Source organism: Pleuronectes platessa, chromosome 17, assembly GCF_947347685.1.
Source record: "Pleuronectes platessa chromosome 17, fPlePla1.1, whole genome shotgun sequence".
Lineage (NCBI taxonomy): Eukaryota > Metazoa > Chordata > Actinopteri > Pleuronectiformes > Pleuronectidae > Pleuronectes > Pleuronectes platessa.
In genome coordinates this window covers 6884471-6910635 of record NC_070642.1, presented here as the reverse complement: position 1 = coordinate 6910635, position 26165 = coordinate 6884471, and the positions used below count along the sequence as shown (strand labels likewise).

At 40.7% G+C, this 26165-nt stretch overlaps 1 protein-coding gene across 2 annotated transcripts; it reads right to left on the bottom strand.

Moving 5' to 3' along the window:
• Positions 1 to 7525: 7525 nt before the first annotated feature.
• On the bottom strand, positions 7526 to 24660 carry snap25a (synaptosome associated protein 25a). 2 transcript variants are annotated; one of them, XM_053445278.1, is made up of 7 exons: positions 24589 to 24660; positions 22985 to 23026; positions 19577 to 19625; positions 16286 to 16403; positions 11253 to 11372; positions 8805 to 8949; positions 7526 to 7594 (listed from the first exon to the last, which is right to left on the bottom strand). In XM_053445278.1, the coding sequence occupies exons 1-7, from the start codon at positions 24658 to 24660 to the stop codon at positions 7526 to 7528; spliced, it is 615 nt and encodes a 204-aa protein (XP_053301253.1). The 2 variants fall into 2 exon arrangements, with proteins under 2 accessions (XP_053301253.1, XP_053301252.1); XM_053445277.1 differs by lacking the exon at positions 16286 to 16403 and adding an exon at positions 15952 to 16069.
• Positions 24661 to 26165: the final 1505 nt, after the last annotated feature.

Here is a 26165-nt window from a genome sequence, read left to right as displayed (position 1 = left end):
GCTTAGTGTTAACATAGCTCATTACAATATTCCCTTTCATTTGCCTCAAGTAAACCTAAATTTAAGCAGGTAACAATCATTAACAACTACAGATAGCCACATTCTGTAACTACCTGTACTTACAATTTCACTCCGTGCATCATTTACTATGAGCTAAACTCCTTGGCTGTAATGGCAGAGTGAGAAAGCCAGCGCAGCAGCGATGCAGACTCCCCAAGGATCTCCAGTAGTAAGAATCTAAAACAGTAAAAATTAAGTCTGAGATGTTTTTTAAATCTGACCTTCAAAATCATACTTTCATGCCGTGTGTAAGGTAGGGCAGTCGGTGGATGAACAGAATGTGTGTCCATTCATCGTTGAGGAAGATATCAGGAAGTCCTACTGACAAACATTGTTGTGCATTTTAAAGAACAAAGTATTTTCAGGTGAGAGAACAAGCATTTCAATGAAAACTAGGGCTGCGCAAAATGATCAAAATCTCATATCCTCTTGTAGAAGTTATTTCATATACCCTAACCCTAACCCTAACCCATATGTATTGTAATTGGTTATCCGTCTCCGTGATTCTTTAGGTTTTGTTTGAGCTCTGAGCTGTATTACTCTCATCCATAGACACCTATGAAGAATTTTCTGCTGCAAAACACTTGTGCAATGGAATTTGTGGTTGTAGAAAATCGTCTTTTCTTAAATGTTCTCCATACAGTGTGACATGAACCTCTTGATAAAATAAATTTAAACTATTTAAGTCTGAATTTTGTTTGGAAATATCCTGGGTTGTATAATGTTCACATGTTCGTTTGTGATGAAATACTGCGGCTAAGAGTTACACGACGAAATGAACAATAGAGAATTAAATGAAACAAAATACATTTTCTACCATCACACAATGTGTATGTGTATGTATGTATACATGCATATGTATATGTATATAAACATATATGTAAGTATATATTGTATATATATATATATTATATATATATTAATACTAAGACAAGAAGGTGATAAGACAGGAGCCATTAAAAAATTAAAGATCAGATGCTGCAAGAATGACGCAATTAAAAGTCCACCAAAATGAAACGTCCTGTTTTTATTTACCGAAATAAATGATCGCAAAACTTCCTCATCAGTAGGTGGTTTTATCACCATAGCAACCAGATGCTAAGATTTGAAATAGAAGATTATTTTTGATTGACAGGGACACTCTCTCAATACCTCCTTTGATGCTTTGATGAACAGCATCAAAGTTGGTATTTTGATAGGAGACCTCTGATTGGCTGTTGATTGCTTTAAATACTGTTAAAGTTTAAGACAGTTGCTATTGCACTCTGACCTTGACTGAGGTAAGTCATGTCTCACTCTCTCTCTGTATTTACCCAGCATGCTAACCAATACAATTCAGGCTCATTATTCAGGTTTGAAATTAAACCACTGTATAATATGAAGCTTCTGCTGTTACATGTTGATAATGTGCTGTTTTCTGTTGCTTTTATGACAAATGTGAAAATATTGTTGGTGGCTTCTTTTGTGTTTTCTGCTGCTTATCTTAATGAGTGATATATGTTAACGTAATGCTAAGTAGCGTTAGCTCGCCGAGGCCAGGCAGAGCGAGGCATTGTGGACTAAACACCTGTAGCACCAGGATATTTTCACATTTCACATCTTATTCTACCAAAGAATGTGATTTTTGTAACATTGGGAAGATTAACCTTGGTGTTTAACAATGGCTTGGTGCCATGGTGATTGATGAGGGAAGTTTTATTTCAAAAAGATTTTTTGGTTAATGTGTAGTTTGAATGTGTTGAAGAACAAGTTGACGGAAGCTTAAGTTAATGCTAGGAGCACATTACATGAGGTGTGTAGCTCCTTTAAGGAAAAAAACAATCCCTCTCTATTGGGTCTAATGTTATTTCAGAGAAAACTTTTCTGGAAGGAGCATCAACTTGCATAACTTGCTCACACGGTCCCATTTTTTTACTCTCACAAATTTTAAATATATCTGTGTGTCTGGCAAAGTCTTGGAATTCTCACGATGTCTTTATTTCACAGATAGGACTTATAGTTTCTGAATTATAGTTGTTTGAGTGGTGCACTCAGAGTTTAGATTTCTCTCTTCCCAGTGTGGAGAGAACAGGTGCATTCAGTTGAGTTTCCATGGCAACCAGATACAAACGTAGCAGGAGGGGAGTCTCTCTCTCTCTCTCTCTCTCTCTCTCTCTCTCTCTCTCTCTCTCTCTCTCTCTCTCTCTCTCTCTCTCTCGCTCGCTTAAACCAGCCAGTCTGTCTCTCTCCCTCTCTCTCCTTCTCTCTGCGTGTGTCTATCTGTGTCAATTGTTTTATATTGAATGTTTGATAGATCAAATTCACCTAAATCTTACACACTATTTCATCCTGTCACCTGCAGACAAAAGCCATTTGACTTCAAGATCCAGACAAGAACGGAAACTTCTTCTGAAATAGTGCATCAACTGTTCCAACAGCTTCATCAAAAGATAGATCTACTCTCTGCTGTAAACCATGGAGAAACCAGATATTCTGAAGATCCTCAATGACGAACTCCTCCAAGCCTACAGGAAGATGATGTCATAAAGATGGCGGTGGAGAAGGAGAAGGAGAAAGAGAAGGAGAAGGAGAAGGAGAAGGAGAAGGAGAAGGAGAAGGAGAAGGAGACCGAGAAGGAGATGGAGACGAAGACGGAGAAGGAGAAGGAGAAGGAGAAGGAGAAGGAGAAGGAGAAGGAGATCCAGGCTCTGAAGGAGAAGGTGGAGCAGCTGGAAAACCAGCTGAAAGAAAAAGATGATGTCATAACAAAGGAGGTCAAGAAACGGCGCACTCGCCTCAGGGCCTATCTTGACTGCTTGGCTGAGCTCACTGACTGTCAGGCCAAGGTTAAGCTTATGGAAGCAAGTCTGCACCAGGAGCCACCTCAGCCTGATACAGGATGTAGCAGTGAGATGGAGGTGGAGAAGGAGAAGGAGAAGGAGAAGGAGAAGGAGAAGGAGAAAGAGAAGGAGAAGGAGAAGGAGAAGGAGAAGGAGAAGGAGAAAGAGAAGGAGAAGGAGAAGGAGAAGGAGAAGGAGAAGGAGAAAGAGAAGGAGAAGGTGCTTGCATCAGAGCCGAAAGGAGACGAAACTGCAGCAGGAGACAACTCAAACTATGGGACTGAGCTACAGAAAGGAGGAGGCCGAGATGAGCTGGAGGAGAGAGAAGAGGTGGAGGAGCCCCCGCCCTCACCCTTTTTCTACTCCTCAAAACAAACCCCTCCCCTGTCCCCCTTTGTACATATTTGAAATGATCTAATGATGTGTTTTAAATATGTTAAACTTTTTGAATAAAAATAACTAGTACAGTAACATCTACCTCTGTCTTTCTGAATATAGATACAGGATTCATTGATAAATTAACACAGTGTTGGAGTGAAACAAATCAGTGTGATTCATTTAGTTTGCTACTATTCATACGAACAAAGCATAGACAAACAATGTTTCTTAACTTTTTTACATTTGGTCAAATCTATATATTAATTATGGCAACAATACAATAATAATACTATCATCTCATCTGAGGGCCTACCCATCACACTGACCACGCCCATCTGACACGCACACACACTCACGCAAACACACACATGCACACACACACACACACACACACAAATACACACGCACGCACACACACACACACAAGTCATTATCATTTATATATTTACTGTATATATACACATTTATTTCAATTTATTTATGGTTGAGGTCAATATCAGATCAGAAGACATGTTCATGGCACTGAAGTCAATGTAGAATTATTTAATTTATATAATCAATTTGTAAATTAACTATATAAATTATATTACAGTATGGATGTGGTGGTCTAACTATAAATACATTTGATTTTCATTAAATCATATATATTTGATGTATTTAGTGATTTTATTTTCAAATTGTTGATTTAACGATAAAGTCGTTTTTTCCAATTGCAACTAAAGCCTTTTTCGTTTTTCTGGTAATGATACACCTGTCACTTCCACGCTAAATTAAAAACCACAAAAAGAGAGCTTGACATCATCACTGTCTAATTTGGATGAGTGTGTTTATTCACCCAACAGATATATTAAAGTCCCACTGCAGTAACAACGATGGACGAACTTGTTCAAACTCAGGAGTAAACCTGGATGCTGATTGGCTGGATTGAGGAGAAAGGATAATTGAGCTGATAAGATGGAGGACTCACCACATGAAATGATTAATGATAACTAGCAGACACTGAGATCTGTTCTAAAATTAAAAATTACATAACTGTTTTACAAATCTCTTGTGCTTAAATCAGCATTTTAAACAAATTGTTAAAAGCAAACAAAAGTGCTGAATCTTTAAATATGTAAAGGGTCCTTGGGTCCCTTGAAAAAAGCTATAAAAAGGTAAGTTTTATCAATATTATTATTTAAGAGGCCAGATGGTGATCAACCACCAAGTGTTTGATTTAGTGTATATTTCACATCGTATTCAGTCTCTACAGTCAATATGGACTCGATTCTTGTTTCCTAGCAAAAGCTAAGTAACCTCGCTCCACACTTGATCGAATGCAGGAGCAGTACAATGAATGTGGTCACAGTTTCTGTCGGGGATACGTAAGACACTGGCCACTTAATCTAAAGTTTGCTTCCTGAAAATGAATTAATCATTTTGGACTAAAGAAGGCTCCACTGGAGTAGAAAATTAACATTTACCAATTGATTTACAAAGACGCATAGTTCCTTATGGGGGTACTTATACATTTTTAGTGTAATATATAATCTCTTTAGGTGAAATGCACCTTTATTTTATAGTCCATACTCCTAAATGCAAAAAAGAGACCAAGAGGAGAATGTTGATTTATAGTTTTTATGCTTTCTCTTATTTTCAGAAAAACAATATTTTACCTCCGGCAGTGAGCAGATGTTCCTCCCTCCATTCTTCAGTCCTTCTGTCCATCCATGTCCAGATGTGTGTTGTTGTTGTCTATGACCAACAGATCTTGAAGTGAACTGACTGGATTGACATGAAGTTTGGTGCACACATATATACACTCTAAACAGATTTAGTTGAACATATAGATGTTCTATTTGTAACTTTTGTGTGTCTCCTCCTTTGTCCTTGCAGAGGTGATATGTTTTTGGTATTGCTACACAGCATTGCTCTGCAAGTTTAGCATTAATACTTTGTTCACTCACCAAGAGCTGTCTCCAGCACTGGAAGGAAAATATATATATTTTTCTTTCACTTCCTTGTTTCTACTGAAGTTAGTACGTCAAGCACCGAGCTCTGGGCGGTTTGAGCTACCCTCATGCCACCATTTTGACATTTAAAGCTTTATACTGCAGTTATGTGCCAAGATGAAACTGATGTTGTAAATTATATTATAAAGAACAATTTGGCAAATACGCTTTTTGGCTTTCATGTCTGTACAGTTAATAACAAGAAAAAGCAAGAAAAATAAATGCAATACCTTTAACAAAAACATAAAGATTAATAATTTCTAGTAAGTTGAAGAAATGAGGATAACTTTTTGCTTAAGGGAGTTCAAGTTAGTTTATGAGATTTTCTATATTTAGTTAAAAATCAATTTTCTCAATTGAATGATATTAAGGAGATTTAATAGAAAAGACAGATACTTCAGACTTCAAACAAAGGCCATGGCATTTAAGCATCATGTCAAACTAGTATTTTGTTTTCAGAATGACCTCATGTTTGGATTCTCCACATTTCAGATTATAAAGATGATGAATCCTTATTATTTATTCTGGTTATATAAAGTATCAGAAGCTTCTATCTTCATGACTGTCAGTGTATTAACCCTTTGGTGACATTCCTGGAGTTACAGTAAGGTGGACTGTCTGCCACATCCGTGATTGTCTACATGTATAAACTGATATAAAAGGTATATTCTGTTAAAATCACCCTGGGATTTACAGAACGAGACAAAAGCCTCTGGACTCAGAGGAGCAATAAAGACAGACACGGGTGTGACTAGGGTTTATTACTTTTAATCAATTCAGCTAGCTACAAAATGTCCACCACTTCACACACTGACAGGATACAGAGAGGGAGTCATTAATATTACATGCGTTGAGGACATCAATCTCACAGTTGAACCTATTGTGTCATTCAGGTTTAGGTATTTAATCACCTTACTCTAACTACTCAACATTTTGGCGATTTGGTTGTGCATAGCTCTAAAGTACAGAAGCAACAAAAAACCCTTTTGTATGTATTTTTTGTTTCAGAGTATAGTTATCATTGTAACTCAACATTATCAGTTTTTTTACCAATAACAAACGACACGGGGGAGAATAAACTGACAGTTACAGTCTTCTTATAAAAGTAAGGTCTCTCAGAAATATGCGTCTTTGCTTTACATTGCAAACGTTTATTTTTTTTCAGAGCATCCAAAACCTATGTTACAGTACACAACCAGTCCTTCTCTTTCAGCACATAATCAACATCTTCATCACTGAACTGCATAATCATTTAGAAAACAGGTCATTTTTTGCAAGACAAACCCAAGTCCTCGTGTATTTTTCATCTTTGACACACTTTTTTGATCCCTTTTGCATTATTGTACAACAAGATGGTCACAGTCGGTAAATATATCGAGACAGAAAGAGTGGCACTATTGCAAACTTGCAGGAGTATGGAACGATCAACTGTGTCCTAATACTGAGCATGCGGTTTTGTCAATTTGCTACTTCCTTGTTATCTTTTTTTTATATATATTTTTCAGACGAGTTTTATTTATAAGACTAAGATCTACCATTTGTCATGCAGAGAACGCACAATTCACATCACTCGGAATGCAATGTCTAATACAGCTACAGAGAGTCTAGTTGCACATTGTCTAAACAGTAACTCAGTATGAACAGTATGATTGCGGTGAAGGAAAAAGTACCATCGACTGCCTTTTGATTGTAAGTGCTCTTTGCAATGCCGTTCATCTGTACCGTCGCTTAGCGAGTTTTTACTCGTGCTTTCCCATCGATCGTCTCTCCCTTTTTTTGTCATGACAACACCAAAATAAGGAGCATGACAGTAGCCTAAATGGAATGACACAGTTTTACTAGGACGATACTGAGATACTGAAAAGGAAAAAGAATAAAAACAAACAGCTTGTATAGCATTCCTATAATATACTTGTCATCCAGAGCGGTGTACTTATATATATATATATATTATATATGATATATATGATATATATTTATATATATTTTGATAAAGAGAATAAAAACTTCACAGGTGAGCTAGAGAGCCATCAAGTCAGCACTATATACAACCTTTGGAAAGAATGATATACGGAGTATAAGAAATCATCTTTTTACGAGGACAATCATCTTGAAAAAGCTCGACAGACGACACAGAACAACATTTACAATGGGGAAGGGAGGTGATATGTGCATGTGTGCAAACCTAGAAGGTCAATACCAAGATGAAAGCAAGTCAGCGCCTGTAGATGTGCGGCGCGGGACGCCGGGGACTGTCACGTTGCGGGCTCAGGGCGCTTAGCCACTGCCCAGCATCTTTGTGGCACGCTGGTTGGCCTCGTCAATCCTGGTCTTGTTGGAGTCAGCCTGGGTGGAGGAGAGGAAGAGAGAAGAGAAGAATGTCAGTTTGATCCAAATTATATTAGATAGGATTTTTCATGTCTAGACAAACTTTTAAAACCCCTGTTTGACCTGAGAAGTCTGAAGGCCTCGGCTGGAAAGATAAGATGTATGAACATTGAGACTCTGAACGCTCATGAGGGTAATGGGCATCATGACATGACTTAAAGTGATCGAGGCTGGAACCAGTTCCCCCCAGTTTGGTTTAATACTGACATGTTGCTATTTAACCTGAAGCTTTTTGTTTTTACCGTTTTTCTCTGTCGACAGATCCATGTTGTAATAAACTCATTTTCAAGTAAGGAAAACTCAGGCTCACAGAGTCAAATAAATAATAAATAAAGGGATCTTGCTGATGGCTGCAAATTGGCTTTCTTGAACTAATGCACTAAAGATTCTGCAGTTCTGATAATAAAATGTGTATCTATGAACAACTTTTCATGTATACTTGCTTACAATACGTTGCATATCTGAGAAGGGAGTCTAAGATTTATCTTTGTCAACAGACTGAGAAACATTTCAGAATTAACAAATTAATAATCACATGTTAGAGCAGGGATTTAGATTTTCCAAATGCAATATCATGTTTGAAACCTGCACGCTGCTGATTTTCTTTAACAATGCTTTTGACAACAGGAAGGTGTTTAAATGAACGTATGCTGCTGCTCTCTGTATGATTGTGGAGGGAACTGATTTCAATGGGCTAACTATTATAACAGCTAATTATTTGAAATGGACTATCATAATAATGGTGGTGAATGCTGATTTTTAAATCTTTCCATCTTATGACTGTAAAATCACTAGATTTAAATCCTGAGACAGGATGAAGAAAGAAGGATCAGGGGAATCAGTGGCGTAAACTTGTAATAAGTAACTGAGAAGTGCTCACATTCAACAGTGTTGTATAAATGTATAAAATTAATTGATAAGTCAAGGTTAAATAATGTCACTCAAAAACGTTTGTCCTAAAGCCAGATTATGATGAAAAGGATACTAATATCAAATACAATAAGTAATTATAAGTTAAATGACTGAAGTCAGGGGAAACTATTCTGTATGTGATATCCATCTTTACAAAATGCAATAAGACTAAATAAATCAATGCTATGTTTATATGTATGCACTGTACAATAGATATAAAAAGAGCAGTTGAATCTTGAGCTTGTCGGGGGTGTACCTTCTCCATGATCCTGTCGATCTGGCGGTTCTGGGTGTCGATCTCGTTGCCCATGTCCAGGGCCATGTGGCGAAGGTTACCGATGATGCCTCCCACCTGCTCCAGGTTCTCGTCCATCTCATTTTCCCGGGCATCTTCTGTTACCCTAAACAAACACAGTCCCGGTTAGAGGTTATGTCTGCATAAACACCAGGTCACACACACGCCACATGGTTATACATCGACCAGGTTCAGAAAGGTGCTGTCTGCTTCCTCTGTGACTTTCTCATCCATATTTCATCCAGATTTCGCCTCTGATCCTCAGAGGAGCGGAGCCTGACCTTAGACCAGGCATCTGGACAGAAGGAGATCCCTCTGCACAGCAGTTTACATTGTGTTTTTCTGCTGAGATGTCTGATAATACTTACTTTAACATGGATTTTTACAACAAGCATTGTGGTGATTAAGTCAATTTACGATTTGAAATAACTGATATAGGCCTAAACTGTAAGAATCTGTAATGGGAAACACCCATGGACTGCAGTGACACCACAGTATTTACAATGAGACCCAGTACTGAATTTACAGCCATATGGGCCTCAAACACATATGTTTATACTGGAGAGGATGTAGACTGAGATAAGAATCAATCTCATAGATTCATTACTTCACTGATCTGCCATGACTAGTGTCTGAATAAATACTGTAAACTATGATATCAAATTGTCAAAAAATCTGTTGTATGTATATCAAAGACTGATGGTATTTGGGATAAGTCAGACTAATATAATATGTATTTTTGGTTAGCCAAAACATTAGATAGTGAGGTTAGCTGAACTGCAGCTGGAGCTGAGCTTGTTGAAAATGTCTGTTGAAGCAAATTAAACAATCCACATCTCACTACAGTGACACGTGTGCTGAGAGGAATCAGTGATGAAGAAATAAGACGAGCAAAATGAATTTAATCTCTTCACCTCCTCATTTCTACTTAACTGCAGCTACCTCCTGTGTCCTGGACACATGTGCACCGGCTGTTCTGACCTGCAGAGGCCGTTTAGTGAATGCAACACACTTACCCATCGTTTCTTATGCTCACAGTCCTTTGGCATAAAGTAGTTCTGAGCTGTAGCTTGTAGGTAGTGCCTCATTGAAAATGCATTTCAACCAGTTTAAATAGGCAGTCACAGTGATGTGGTATTGAACTTCCATACACCTCATCAAACAAGAGGCAAAGCTGCTGGTGGGCTCGGCTATGATGCTAACATGCTAACATGTTGATATAGAGTGGGTGTGATGTTATACATGTCCACCATCTTGGTTTAACATTGTAGCATGCTACGGTTTGGTAATTGGAACTTAATCCAATAATGTCTTTAATTTTCAGGTATTTGGTCCTAACTCAAAGTATTGGATGAAATGAACTTTCACCTGATGATGTCACTATATGAGTCATGAAAAATACAGTTTGATAATTAAATTATTTTACGCTTAATGACTCCATGAATTTATTTATTAACTTGTTCTTGTGAGACTTTAGACAGAGGACACATTTGATGGCTCAGGAGTCAGTAGCCACTTCACATGACTAACCAGCACATACTGTCCCTCACGACCTTGTGCAGTTTTATAAGGTGCTAAGTTGATCGTATAATGTCATTGGTTTACTATGATGTAATAACTTTGTCTTTCCAACATCATATTGCAGCTCTGATTTCTGACATCATGGACTCGGGACAATTCCAAACATCCCTCTGTATAAATATTTGTGAGTCCACATTCAAAACAATACAACAGTGAGGGACTTTGGCTCCAGAAACACTATGGATGAAAACATCAGACATAGAAGTCCTGTGCTATATATTTGTTACCTTCTCAAAAATCTGAAAACATCTAAAGAGTATGTAATAGTACTAATTATACATGTGAGTCATACAGTGTAGTGTGTAGGTTTAGCTGCTATTACTATGACCCTATAATCCAAATTTTAATAGAGAAAAGAGGCGGAGTCAGAGGGACAACAAGTTTACGGTTTATCCTTATAAATAAGTCAGGTCCCACCGAGTCTCACTGTATCAGGACTATTTTGTCGGAGGTTCAGTAAACAAATGAGCAAGAACACTACGACGCAAAGTAAATCCTGATAACGCTGTGTATTCCCTGTAGACTCGGGAGGTACACCCTGGCTAGTCATGTGATATGATCATGTAATCTGAGCCTGGGAATGTAATGTGTACCCTTGAGGAAACTGCTCTTGCATTACAGAAAATACAAGGATATACAGTTGTTTTCATGCTGTTCGCACCCTGATAAATAATAATAAAGCTCACTGTGTGTACTGTTTGTGTAATACAAGTGAAAAGTGTCGTTGTTTGGTTGAAAGTTGTGATTTTGTTAGGAATTGTTCTTCCTTCTGTCTTATTGGTTCAGTTTTGTGTGTTTTGAAGTATCCACTTAAATCGTCAGTCTTACCTGCGGATGAAGCCTCCGCTGATCGCCATCTGTTCACGCTCGTCCACCACGCGGGCGGGCTGGCTGGCCACAACCCCGTCCTGGTTGTTCCCCCAGGCCTTACTGGCTCCACTCTTCATCCTGGCCACCGGCAGCGATAGGGAGGATGAGGAGGGACAGTTACTCAACTGTTGGACTGATCATTTTACCTCAATAACCAGGCTGGCTTCCCATTAGTCGAATATCTACAGAGAAAGCCTTGGATTTGAGGTAATGCAGCTGCATGTCAGTATGTAGCGGGATTGATCAGCTGACACAGAGGAGTTATTTGATTTCATGCATTCAGCACAGAAATATATGGTGGGGACTAGACTAAGTCAAGCAAAGCATAGCAGGCATGGACTGGTTGGTACATTGGGTTTGATACAGGCTCATTCTGTAGTTACACAATAATTATGTGTGTGATGTTATATTTTTGTATATATAACATACTTGCTCAGAATCAGGCAAGCCTGGTATGCCATGTCACATCTATGTGTTCTCTATAATCTAAGCATGCATTTCAGTAGCTGCACCATTTAGGATCCTATTGACTAAAAAAAAAAGAATTTGTAATCATCCCCCCGTCACTTCTGTAATGCTGCAATGATAAGGCCCACCCCCACTCCCACAGTTAAATGTCCCAGTGTGACAGAAAACAGAGAAGAGATGAGCTTTTGGCAGACACACAACATAGAGTGTACAGGACTGTCACATTGTTGGGGGACGACGACGATTAATGTGGAGAACAAACTGCGAAACGACTTAAGGGAACAAAATAAAACAAGGAACTGGAGGGAGTCAACAGAGAGTAACGCCATTATTAACTACTCCAACACCCAGTGACCTGTGTCCCCACCCCCCCTACATCCTGCCCTCGTTCTGCTGTTTTTACACGTCACTGCTTTTCTTCCAGGTTTTGGGGCCACTGGACAAGCTGCGATGTCGGGCAGCAGCGAGGCAGAGGCGTGTGATCCGAAGCTTGAATCTGCTTCTGTTTCAAGAGCAGAAAAGGTGGACAAATACAGCTGCGCTAACACTACACGCCAACGCAGCTCGGCCGCTCGGCTTTGTTAACAATCAGATTCTGCATCTGTTTTGGCACAGAGTTGGGACAGAGGGGAAGATTCAATAATTAGGGATACATTTTTATTTCTTCTGTCGCTATCTCCAGAATTTAAGGCACTTTCTGAGGCAGGACATTCACATATCTGTGAATGTTTTTATTTAATAAGATTCTGTACTTTCTTCTGCAGTGTCAGTTGTTGAGTTTGGTTTAACCTTGGAGTGCTGCTTCGATGTCTTCAAGCTGTATCAGGGATGGCAATGGCTCAGCCTCCTACACTGCTTTTATTAATAGAAATGGACTGAGGCAAGGGTTCACTGAGTTCCCTGTCCCTGCTGACAAACACCACTGTGGTAAACACACATGCTACCCTTGCCTGAGTCCTTCCTCTTTCTACCTTCCTTGTTTTTCATTTTTTTCATTCCTGTTATAGCTAATCTGTGACCGTTTCATTTCCCCTCATCTCACTTTCCGTTCATTTGATATCCCGTTGGTTCTCCTCTGCAGTTTGCTTCCCTACAGTCTCAGAATGGACATAATGCACTTCCCTAATCACTTTTGCTGCGATTGAACTGAGAGGATCTGATTAGATGCCACGAGTACTGCAGATCCCGTCGTAAAACTCGTTCTATCTAATCCAATCCCTGAGTGACCTGTGTGTTGAGCTATCTACCAATCAGAATCCACTCAGTGGCCTGCAGACAGCGACAATCAAAAGGCATTAAGCCCCGAAAAACCGAACAGTCAGCTAATTCTGATAGACAGCCTGCACGCTGCAGGGATTAAAGAAATAGAGCAGCATGCATGATGGAATAAAGTCTCACTTTCTGAGAGGCGTGAGGAAATATGTCTCTTTTATCAACTCCAGCCTCATTCTATGTGTGCATCCAGTTTGCGTTGACTTCCTATCAGGCTGTCACGCCTCTATCTGAGACAATGACCTACATGTAAGCGAGTTCCCTGCAGGAGAGGGAGCTCAGCAAACAGCGAAGCCGAACAACCAGTGCAGGATGAAGTTATAGCCCAGCACTCTGAAGGAGAGACGGCACTGCAGACAAAATGCAGTAGAACCAGAGGGGGGGGGGACAAGGCAGAGGTGGGCTGTCACCATGCAGAGCCGTGTTCAGACGAGGCTACCACGCACATTGCCACATCTGCAGGTACATGATGTACCCATTACAGAACAAACATGACTAGCTCCCCGAAAAAGTCTCACTGCGCATGTGCTCTAACCCAGTTTCCGGCTCCGAGGAACAACGCGCATCACTCCTGGTTTTCTCTTTTCCGTTTGATGTGTCATTGTTTTCACACAGTTTTGTCTTCTCTCTTCCTTTTTTTTCCTTTCTCATGCAAGGGCCACAATTGACAATTTTGTTTGCTTTAATATTTTGGCCATTTTAGACACTAAAACCTTTGCTAAATATATATGTATAAACTCAATCGCTTTTCTTCTTTTATCAACATGATTTCTCATGGGAAAAGACAAGGCCTTTGTGCATCTCGTGGTAAATAAAACATTTGTTCATCATCAACATCATCAACATCATTCCATTGTTAATATTAGCATCAGGATCTTAGCATCTCCACGTGTAGCATTGCTGTTATGAGTTGCATCGTCATGCATGCATGAGCATTCAAAGGGTCATGCTCGCAAGTCATTCCATGTCATTGGCGCTCGGTGGTTCAGAGATGGTGGTGGGGGGACAGGGGGGTTAACAGCGAGGCCTCATTTCCTGCCAGAAGGGTGAGGATCTACTGGATGTTAAAGCGGTGCGGTGGTGGTAGAGATCATGCAAATGAGGAGAAGTGTCAAACAGTCCTGGACCAGGCTGACCATAGACATTTTGGAACAAAGATCACTGAATAACCAGACAGGGTCAGGACATAAAATGATCTGAGTGCCGAGATGCCTCGGGAGCCGCAGCCCTGCTCTTTTAGAAGAATCTAATCTGTTGGGAAGGCCAACAGCTGAGGTGATTGTCGTTGTAGAAGTACCCATTGTCCCATCACTCTGCATTCATACTGAAAAACTATTCAGGAGGAATCAAATGTTCCAAGAGGGACTTCTACAATGACTACACCTGCATGTATATGACTCCCATTATAAAGGCGTTTGGAGAAGTGGAAGCTTAGAGAATAGGGCACTTGGAGAAGGGCACTTGGTAGAAGGGCGTTAAGAGAGGCACTTCTTGATGAGCCATGGCCTTTGCTGAGTGGAGGAGAGCTTATGTGGAGGACTGGACTTTTTGAGCTTGGGTTTATAGGATTTGGGATTCGCCAGTCTGTATGCACATGGCACAAAGGCAGCGAGAAAGAAATACACAAGTTTGGGTAGAGTGTGTGTGGGATTTGGAAGCATCAACATTACTTCTCAGAGGCCCATCAGGTAGCGATGGCTCTGACTGGATGGACTACGGCATGGTTGCTATGAACTATGGGATACTGTTTCTCAGAAGGCCAATCCAGTGGAGAGTCTCTGTCAGAACCCAAGGCTACTGCATTAGCAACCAGATATCTACAGTGTGTGCGTCTGCGTGTACTGTGCAGTTGCATTTAAGTCGAACTGAAATTAAAAATATTCTTTGCTTAGTACCTAGGTCTTTTTGGCTTTGTATAGTTTTGGGTCACATTTGTAACCATCAAAAAAAAAGAAAGTTTATTAAAAAAGTTTGAGTTTGATAAGAAAGAAAGTTTGATTGATTCTTCAGCCTTGATACGGTTACATTAGTTCTTTTTTGGCACTCCATATACTACGTAACTGTGAGGATGCAAGTTAGTGGCTCTGTATTTTATTTGCGTATTTTACTCTACACAGTACATCGTACTATCTTTCTAATCACAGAGTGGTGTGTGGAGTATGGATGATTCATCACTGCCATTTTTGACAGTCTGGTTATTGACAATCATCACGTTTGGACCCATAAATGATTGAGGCATCTAACGTTAATCTGTTGGAAATTAATATTAACGCTAGCAAGTTATTTTGCTAGCTTCCACTTTGCTAGTAGTTAAGGATCTATCCTAATGCTGAATGTTTTAGGGACAAACTGATACCTCTTTTATACCAATATTAACAGGTATTCGCAGGCTGTCATGTCCGATGTCATGAACACCCTGAAGTAAACAACACTGCAGGCTAGTTAAGAAGCGCAGAAAAAAAAATGTCCTGTATCATCTTTACTATGTTTTTAGTGCACTATAAGGTTAACAGCCTGTCTTCTGGTAAAGTAAGTGGTTTGATAACCACGGCAATGGGAAACATTCAGCCGGAAACCTAGCTTCTTTTGAGAAACAGAAAATAATGTAGCGTGTCATCATGCTTGTCCTGACATGGAAAGTGAAAATAATTCAAATTTCAGTCCGACTTTAGGTATGCTATGCATGTGGGTGTGTATGTGTGTATGAGAGAGAGAGAAAGTGTATCATATCCCCCTATGTCCACCTCGTGCAGCTGTAAATGGGCGGGAGTCAGTGTCTATTTGGAGCTGGAGCAGAGCCGACTATTGGCTAATGGCGACCGTGATGTCACTTCTACCTCTGTTATTTTTCAATTTCTTAGATATTGAGTCTTATTCTTTTGAATGGCAGGCAGGCAGGCAGGCAAGCAGCACCTACTTGTTACATGGACAGGAGCAAAGACCACAGAATTTCCCTAGATCGTTCAAATTCTTTTCTGCATCCTTCATGTCCTTATTGATTTGGTCCATTCCCTCCTCGATGCGCTCCAGTTGCTCTGATTAAACACAAGTCATTTATCCCCCACAGAACGAAGCACGAGAAGAGAGAGGGAGGAAGAGGAGAGGAAGAGAGAGATAAAGAGAAGACAAAGGAGATAAGACAACAACTTCAGACACTCACTGTGACAAAAGAAAGTAAAACCAAAAAAAAAGAGGAAAACTGGACGCCACCACATATGTAAAGAACCTTGAGGCACGTTGTCAGTACCTACTTGTGACATGGACATATGAAAAGCCCACAGCATTTCCCTAAATCTTTTAAATTTTTCTCGGCTTCCTTCATGTCTTGGTTGATATGGTTCATGCCATCTTCAACACGATCGAGTTGCTCTGGTCAGGACAAAGGGATGACAGTAGTGGAATGAATTTCATTGACTGATTGACAGAAATATGAGTTATTATGAGCAGTAATTGAGTCGTGTGTGTGTTTGTACCCTGGTGTGTGTCACGGTAAGAGAGAAGACTGATCTGTGTTTCTACTGAATGCGTTGATTTGGTGGCATACAGTAAAATACAATTCTGTGCATTCACTGATTTTTTTTAGGCCAGACAATGTTATGTATAGCACAACAAATAAAATAATGACAGTGAATATAATTTCTCAGTTTAAGTGGTTGAAAGTTAAAATCTTTAAATATTAACTTTAAGGAATAGTTTTGTATTTTTGTAAAGATCAGAATTTGTTTCCTAGCTAGACAGTAAGATAAACATGTGAGTAGTACTCATTTCTGTAGCCTATGATAAATAGGAAGCAAGAGCCAGCTGCCAGATAGCTTGGCTTAGCATAACAAACAGGAGGGAAGAGCTAGCCTGGCTAGAGCCAACCTCTCCAAAGGCAGGGGCAGATTCAGGGGCAGGCCAGGGGGCCAATAGCCCCAACTATAATCGAATTGGTCCCTGAGGTTTGCGGTTTCCAGTTTCCTGTTTGGAAAAATCCTACATCTGCCATTATCCGAACGTAATACAATCTGTCTTCTATTGCCAGCTCATGGAGTGGAAATAGGGTGAACATAACACTATTTTTACAGAAGAAAGATGGACGTTTCTCCAGTCTTTATGCTAAGTTTGCTATTTGCTTCATGGCTTTAGCCTCGTATCTAATATCCCTGCTTGGCAAAAAAGGAAATATGGGAATTTCTTAAAATGACTTACTTTTCCTGCTCCCTATTCCTGTGTCAATTTTAAGTCCGAGAAACTAGCACCTGTGCTCTTTATTTAACCAATATGTATATTTCAAAATTCCATCAGACCAAAGCAAAGAAAACTCCCTTGGGAGCTGTTTACTTGCGCTGTGCATTATTACCTGACAGGTCTGTTTTTTCCACGGTTGATTTTTTTCACTGTCTCCTGATCTACAATCAAATTGTCATGATTAGGATGCTGAGTTAAACTTGATCCTTTTTTTATGCTGTGAGGAAATCCAACTTAAAAAGAACGTGCCCTTGCCACCTTATGTGAAAACAATGACAATATACCAACAGCTTTACATTGTTGAGTAATGTTATGTCTGCTTTCTTCTGACTGAGCCCTCGCTGCTGTGGATCAAGGCCTTGTGCTGGACTGTCTCATCATTATGGGACACATTAATAGGCTGCTTAAGATTCACAGATATCAGTTGTGGTGTTTGACATTGTCTTATGTTGCTGCCACAATCAAGAGAATAAGAGTGGTGTGTCACTACAAACTGCCCGTGTTGCTTTGTCTGGTTTTGCATATGGTCAAGGAGATGGAACGGATTTTAAGTATGACTGAATTCTGGTTTATGAGCGTCAGGGCCTTGGTCAGGCTGGTGTGGTGGATGGTGGGTTGGTGACGGCTCCACAGCACAGAGGATTTACATCCTGATTAAAGGAAATACAGTGCAGGCAGAGTGTGAAAGGGTGAGGCACAATTAAATATGGATCGAGAAACTAGTTCATTGACTTTTTCCAGATTTGTAAAATCCCCGATTGGCATGCATTTTATGTAAATATATTCAACTAAGAAAGGATCCACAATGAGTGAAGTGGGCTAAGGGCACTCGGCAGGCTGCACTAATTATTTGATTAAGAAAACACTTGATTTCACCTGAAGTAAACCTTCACACTCGTCAATAACTGTTTCCAGCATCAAGTGCTACACGGCTACATACATTTCTGCCTGCACTAAAGTCAATAACACAGGGTCAGAGGTCAGCTCAGGCTTTTAGCCTCCTGTGTGTGTAGTGAGCCGTTTCAATTGGTTTCTGAGTAGGGATCCTGGGTGAAGAAGAGCGCTGGGGACAAAGAATAAGGATGAGGGGATCAAGGGATGGTCAGAGGAGGGCAGATCTCTCATCCCCCTGAGTGAACAACCATGTTGGTACAATTATGGTTCCCTTCTACAGGTTTGGTGAAGTCCCCAATATTTTCATTACCAGGTTTAATAGTATTAACATTAACTGCTTGATGTTCCACATTATAAAACGTATAAGTCCAAGTGGGTTCTGGGTTCGTTTGCTCATTAACAAACTGCATGTAACCAGGGATTGTACAAAGTGGTATGAACTGACAGAGACGTGAATATTTTTGTCTTTACCAGCTAAATCGATCGTTTCTTTTAAATCCACCTCTGGTATTTGTAGATCAGAGTGACAGCAGTGTGGCAGGGTCCGTTCAGCTTTTCTCTGGCCTGTTTAAAACCTGCTGGCCAAATTGTAATTGTTTATCATGTGGCCTGTGCCATAAAATGGAGCCTGTTAAGACTCATTCACTGTTTATGCTGTGGTAAAATCTAAAATGTCCAATTTAATCGCTTTCGAGTCTCGACATTTTTCCTCAGCAATTTCGGAGAAGGTTACCGCACCAACAGATCTCAGAACAGCCGATCAAAACACCCCGCCACCAGCTGCCACAGGGACAAACATGTTGGCCCAACTGGATTACGCAAGAGAAATCATTTTTCTTGCTGTTGAGCTGTCGGGTTTTGGCACTGCGGTGGCTTGCATTAAATATTCCTCACTGGATCTGTTCATGTTTTGGCACTTTCAATATTTTCTATTCTGAGTCTTTTGTTTGGTGATGACACTAAACAAGCTGCTGGCAAATCAAACGCAGTTAGGCAAATCAAAAAAGGACAACAAATAGTTAGCCAAAGGAAACAACGGTTAAAGGTGAAGCTGAAAGAAAGTTAAACTGGTCCCCTTGAGTAATTAAATGTCTTAAAACCCAAATCAGAAATTATTACTTTAAATTAATGAAAAATCAGGAAAAGATGAATTAGTTTGGCAATGCATTTATATGAAAACAATTAAGCAACTGCATATGAAGCAAATTCATTCATTCATTCATGTTTGTTACCATTAACTTAACAGCAACATGTCTATCTATATATCATGGTGTCACTTGTGGTTCTACTAGAATGTGAATAGCATTTAACGTGTTTTCTACTTATAGAATCATGATACCAACTTTATTTAATGTGAATAGCTCATTATTAATACCTATGTGTTAATAAAATCGCCATCCCTCCTCTTGCAGACTTACCTCCCTGCTCGTCCAACATAACCAAAGTCCTGATGCCGGCATCTTTGCTCTACTCCCCAGGGACAGGCAGGTGTGAAGGAGGGGCACAGGGAGGGAGGGGAAACAAAATGAAAGAAAGGTCAGTAATGAGGCCAAAGCAGCCGAGGGAATCAGCGGCTGCTGCTGGCATATATGTGCTGTCAACTAAAACAATTCAGAATGAAGGTAGAGAATTATGAAACATGAAAACCCCCTTTTGTGATTCCTTATGAATCCTTTTTGAGAATCGCTCACTAGATGAAGGCCTCTGATTACACATCCTGACGCTCTGTGGTCCCTGTGTTGATGTCCCCGTCCCCCTTGACAAACACATTTGAATATTTTTGCTCCCCCAACATCAGCATATAAGCTTGTATTGATTAGAAGGAGCAAAGGTCATTTCTCTATTACACCTTACCAGGAAACATGGAAACACCCCCAAGAGATTAACAATAGAAATGCTGACAGTAAAGAAGGGTTCTTATTAAAGCGACGACCCCGCGATTGAATTTCCATAATTACGCAATTAATAACACAGGCTCCCAACACCTCATCCGTCTGAGATGTCAGCAGCTGATGGACCTTTGGACCGGGCTTAAGTATTGCCTGTAAACTGTGAGAGTATTTAGTCCTCCAATGGAGGAAAATTGAGGTTGTCTTATTCTCTTCAGCTTTAAGGGTTTCATTTGATTTCTGGCATGAGGGGGCCTCCATGCGGATTCAATAGTGAAGCTATCAGTCACTTATAGGCAGGGTCGGGTGCTGCTTTCATTGCTGGTAGAAAGAACGCAAGTATGAGGAGGAGGATAGGAGGAGGAGGATAGTGACACTAAATGTAAAACTCTACTTTCCCTGTGCTTCTTAGAAATGCAGCACCACTGCACTAAGATGTGGCACCTGGCTCGGCTTGATAGCCATAAATAAGATTATGTTGTGTCAGTGCTACACGCACACACACCATTAAACACACATCCCCCTGCCTGCTCAGCAGTTTGGAAGGAGAGCTACACATTGATGTGAGAGAGGCGGGAGGGGAGCAATTATTCTGGCAATATGGAAAGCCTCTTTCCCAGAGAAATTCCAAAGGATTTGAAATGTGTCCCTCGGGATACACCCATGATCCCAAACAGGACCGTGAAGCCTACTCATGCAAATCCAGGAGCCGGATTAATACATCGGGCTGCAAAGACTTTTTGGAGTCAAGAATTCTAAATAAAAAGCACATTTTTGTGATCTTTTTTCAGCAAACCCTCATATCACCACACGTCTCAGAAGCTTATATCCCGATGAAATCATGGACGTGACTGAATGTACTCTACGAGGTGGGGTCTTCCAGATTCCCCTCAGCTGTTTGTGTGGTGATGGTATAAAAACATCCAGAGAGAATTGATAGTATAGCCAGTCATTCTGCATTAATTTCCATATAATCAAGAGGAATTTGTATTCTGTACATCTTTCAATCCCCGTCTTTCCTTCCTCCGTTTTTCTGAACATCTATCAAACAGAAGGAGCAGTAAACTTTCTCCCCCTGCTCCTCCCCTGTCTCTCGCCTTCACAGCCTCCCCCTCCCCTGCAGTAGAGTCATAGCGGTGGGGCGGCATTGTGAGAAATGTCGACTGATGATCAATATGACCTTGAGATGTGCGCCGGGAGGTTGTCAGGATCCCCCGCCCCCAGCTTCCCAAGCCTTTTCTCTTCCTGCATCCTCCACTCTTCATTTCACTGCCTCCTTCCCTCACTCTCCCTGTTGCCGTGCCACTCTCAGAGCCTTTCGGTTCTCTTTCCCCTCCTCTCTCACCCTCTGTTTATTACAGTGTTATTTATTGGCGTGAATACAAATAAGGGTGTGTATCCTCCGTCTAACTCTCTGACATAACTTAATTTCCTATAATACATGCTATTCACTTCATCACTCAGTTGAGTCATGGTTCGCTCAATCCTGCTCTAGAGGAATATTGGATTAAAGCAATTAAAACAGAACAATGATGCTTGTTTTAGAGCGAACGCTAATTTGGATCCAGTGTGTGAAATCATTGATGTGACTGGCACTTCATCAGTGGACCTTGAAGTTGTGTGTCAGCATCAACTATAAAGGGTTTTCTTTGTTAGAAAATGATGTTGTCGATTGAGAAAGAGACTTGATTCAAGTTCCCACATTTTTTATTAATTATGTTTTTGGAGCATTTCTTTTTTAGGATTATTTCAAATCATTTTGCAGCTTTATTTGAACAACATCTATGCAGAAAATGATCCAGGCCCGGGAGTCAAACCACGAAAGAAGAGCACTTAATGTTGTGTGTGTGCTCTAACCATTCAGCTTTTGGTTTGCTCCAAGCTGAGAGATAAATAAAAAAAAGTAAACAGGACTCATCTCTTTGCATTAAATATGAAACTGGAGTCAGGAGACGGTCAGCCTGACACAAAGCAAACAGGTAACCAGGAAACTGCAACCAGCCAAAACATACTCTTGTACATAACTCATTTAAACTTTGTTTTTGTAACAGAGTAACCCAAGTGAGTGGTGCTGGTAAGTGTAGAGTCCTGCAGAAGGCTGGCTACCCATAGGTAAAGTTTTGTAAAGAAAAAAGGAATTAACTTGAGAGTGGGGATGCAAATTAGTTCCTAAAATATGAAATATGAAATTAAGACATGAAATAAGTCTCATCCTTGCGAAAACATGACATTTCTATTGTCATGGAGACCAGCTAACTTGTGTTTTTAACGACTGGTTACAAATTTATGAGTCTTTACCCATGTATGGAGACAACAGAGAGATTCTAACTCCTCAGTGTACCAGGACACAGGCAGCTCTGCTCCTGTAAGACAACACACAGTTGTCCTCCTCTTGCTTGATTCATGTGTTATTGTAAAGTGTGGCAGTGTTCTTTGTTGAACATAGAGAATAATGTGGACCTTGTGTGAAAGTGTCTTGGGAATGCTGGCTCATCCTCATTTACAGTTAAGCCATGAAAAAAGACATTTATTGTAATTTGCACTTTGTAAATAATCTATTAACGCGTAATTACTTCTCAATAATGGAGTAGCTATTGCAAAATGTTAGAAAATACTGCTCTTTGTGTTGGTGTCACTCCTCCCTTAACAAACTGCTGAAATTAACATTTTAATTATAGTAGCAAAAGTATAATACTGTCAAAGATTTACTATTCAAACGAATTTAATAGATTGCTCAAATTGTTCCTCTTCACAATTGAATTCTCTCATTATACACTCTGGCACAAAAGATTCTTTCTTCTGCAGTGTTTTGATTTGATAGTGAATCAATCGGATCACTTCCTATTCTTACTGTGTCATATTTTGTCTCAGGTTATATTGAGAAACTAAAAATGAAACCTTTACACCGACACTGATCCCAAAAAGTTTTTTTCTTACCTCCTCCACCAGCTGCAGCATCCGACGAGTGCTCTCCAGTGACTGTGGACAGACAGGAGATATGATTAGTGTCCATTTGTGATCACAGGCCACATTTATACAACATTATAAAGGGTTGTTTCTGGAGTGTGTAGCAAATAAACCAACACAATCACGTGTCCGTGTTCGCTCATTGAATTGTGCATAAGTGGAGTCAATTTGAACAATCAGAACAGAGACAGGATCAATAGCTGATGTTTATCGACATGAAACTTACAGAGACAGACTGTCATCATTTCCAGTATTGAATTTGGCAGATCTTATAATAGGACATTTGGTAGTAGGCACAGTGCCTGAATCAACTGAAGCTACTGAATTGCTTACTCTGGGCTACATGATGTGGATTCGGAGTCGGGATCAAAAGCTTGATTTTTAGTGCTTTTAGGCAAGTTTAAGATCCGGTAAGTCACCAGCCATGTCCTTACGGATACAGAGGCTCTGCCTATCAAAACGACCTCATTGTAAAGAAGGCATTCTTTGATCCCGCTCTATCCCTTCCTCCCTGACAGTTGGGTGTCTATTATTAGCCGGTGTGCTGATAGATATGTAGCTGCACGTTCCGCTCCCCTCTCTAACAAGCATGCTGCTGCAGAGCACAGCTTGCTAGCTGGAGCCACTCGGTGGGGACGGCGCCCTGTGATATCTCGTCCTTCACACAATGACACAGCTTCGCCTCGCTGGGCTCGCTGCGAGCACGGCTGATCCTGGAGCAGTAGGGGGGGTTGAAGAAAGGGGGGGTTGGGTGAGGAATCGAAGCAAGTGCAGCCTGGATTTGAGGCGACCGTTTTTTGATGAAGTCAGTCTTCTTTATGTTTTTTATCCTCCTTTCAGCTCATCTGTCCGTTTCCTCAGTCTTTCATCTTTCCCTTTCACCCATTTTCTGGGATTTCGTCTGAAGTCAAGCCACCAATATACGATACCCTCGTTAATTAGAGCTCGTCCTTGTGTTCTTTGATGTGTCATTTGCATCACATGAGCTGCTGTCCTCTCTGTGGACCTGAGAGCTAATGTAAGTCAGTGCAACAGACGAGGAAAAGGGTTATTCTGACGCCGCCATTTTGTGCATGCCCCATGTTCACGCATGTGCACGTGTGTGTTTAATATTCTGCTCAGCTGTGCCAGTGTGAGTCATATGTGAAGCTGGAGGGTTATGGGCTAATCTGCTCTGGGTCATGACTGATACTGTCTCTCTCTCTAACACACACACACACACACACATGCAGAAGCGGCACGACATCCCTACACACAAACGAAAACAATCCCGCAGTAATTTATGTAGTCTGGTACAGTCACACACACACAGCCCAGGGCCGACAATAACATGGTGCTGTATGATTTCTATTATTATTCATTCAAGGTCTGAAGGTACAAGGTGCAACTGCTCTAAAATCATTTTGACATTATTCTATAAAACATTCTTCGAATTATGAGAATGGAGTTAAAACTGAGACTGGTTTGTTCAAAATCTTTTACCAATTGACTTGAATTACTTGAATTACAACTACAGGTCTTTCAGTCCGCATGTGTACATGTCATGTCGGCACGCCATCACGAGTCGCTCTCACCTCATCGGCAAGCTGGTCAGCACGTTGCTGCATGTCTGACAGCTCATTGCGCATGTCCGCGTCATCTGCCATGGCTGCTAGATGTGGGGGGTGGAGGAGGTCTCCAACAGGGAAGAGAAGATCCTAGTGGGAGTCCGGGGAGGGCTGGAAGAGAGATAGAGAGAGAGATAAGAGGAAAAGCCTTTAGGATGGAGAGCTGGATGCTGCAGTGGAAACAGCTGAATCCACGGAGGCATTGAACCATCTTCAGGCTTCGGATAATTTGATGTGCGACTGATGTTTCATCAAGAAATGAGCATGTAGCAGTAATCACAGGATCAACATCAGCACAGCATCATATTAGCATGCTCTTCTCTTTGAGCCTCCCTGAGCTGTCTGATGAGGAGGATTAGACACAAGCAGCAGTGGCAGCGTTTGACTGGAGGTGGTGGTGACCAGCGGTTTGAAGCCACAGATTTTGCAACAAAGTCACTCAACAATCACTTAGTTTTCCTAATTGTTTCACAACTTATTCAAGACAAACTCAGGCTAATTTGAGGGTAATTCATTCCTTTTTATCTTTGTTGGCTGTATACATCCGTCATTGGGGAACATGTCCTGGTAGGACGCCCTTGAGCACCTCTGTCATCAAGTCCCTCTGGATAACAACAACGGCTAAAAGCCAAAGGTATGTGAAATATACTGCGCAGGGGACGAGGAGGAAAATAAGAGAACAACAAAGAAGCATGTCATGAAACAAATAGTCAAAATGAGTGTGGATCACTCTTATAAAATCCTACAATGAATGTAATGAAACCAAGGGGTAGCCAATTGGGAGCTGCTGTGTCCAGAGCCCTCGCAAGTGTTTGCTGTTACAGGCGGTATAATGGAGGATTAAGAAGATCTTGCAGCAGCAGCGTTTATTGGGTTGTGAATGGAAAGGGAAAAGGCGGCTGAGGTTTGCAGAGGAATGCCAGTCTCAGACAGGCAGGATTGACTGGGATTTTGCAGGATTAGCCACAGAGAGACATAAACAGCCGTGTATGCCCCGTAGCTGAGATGCTGTCCAACCCTCTGCGGGTCATGAGACTGGCATCACCAGTCAAATAGTGGAGCATCTGCAGATGTAGGATTACTGGGAGCTAACTCTGAAGATGATCTTAAAACAACTTGTCTTGTGTCAGATAAATTGGAGATTATCAGCGGATATGTCTGTGAGACGTCGTTGCAAACTAGCATCCACATTTACATGACAAATTATTAAAACCTCTTGAGAATCAAATTCCTTTCCACTGTTTTCTGGTTGTGAGGTCATTCTGCAACTGTAATGGAGTCTAGTACCGAGCAGGAAATAAGGATCGATATGGGATCAACATTTCTTTTTATACATATCCGTAGGGAAGTAAAATAAAAAACAAAGGGATATTTGTGATATTAACACTGAATCAAATAACTGGAATATGAGAGCGCCACAATGCGATTCAACAACCAACTGCAGCTCTACAAAGGTTTTAGAGTCTTTTGGCCCATTGTTTTGGAGGATCATGGCTCTGGAGTGAACGATAACCTCTGAGAGCAAAACAGCACTGATGCTGGTA

Coding starts and splice junctions, on each gene's coding strand:
- snap25a (XM_053445278.1), bottom strand. CDS start 24,660: ATGGCAGATGACGCGGACATGCGCAATGAGCTGTCAGACATGCAGCAA. Junction 11,373..16,285: donor TTCATATGTCCATGTCACAA/GTAGGTACTGAC, acceptor GCCGGTGGCCAG/GATGAAGAGTGGAGCCAGTA. Junction 8,950..11,252: donor AGCGGAGGCTTCATCCGCAG/GTAAGACTGACG, acceptor GTGTTTGTTTAG/GGTAACAGAAGATGCCCGGG.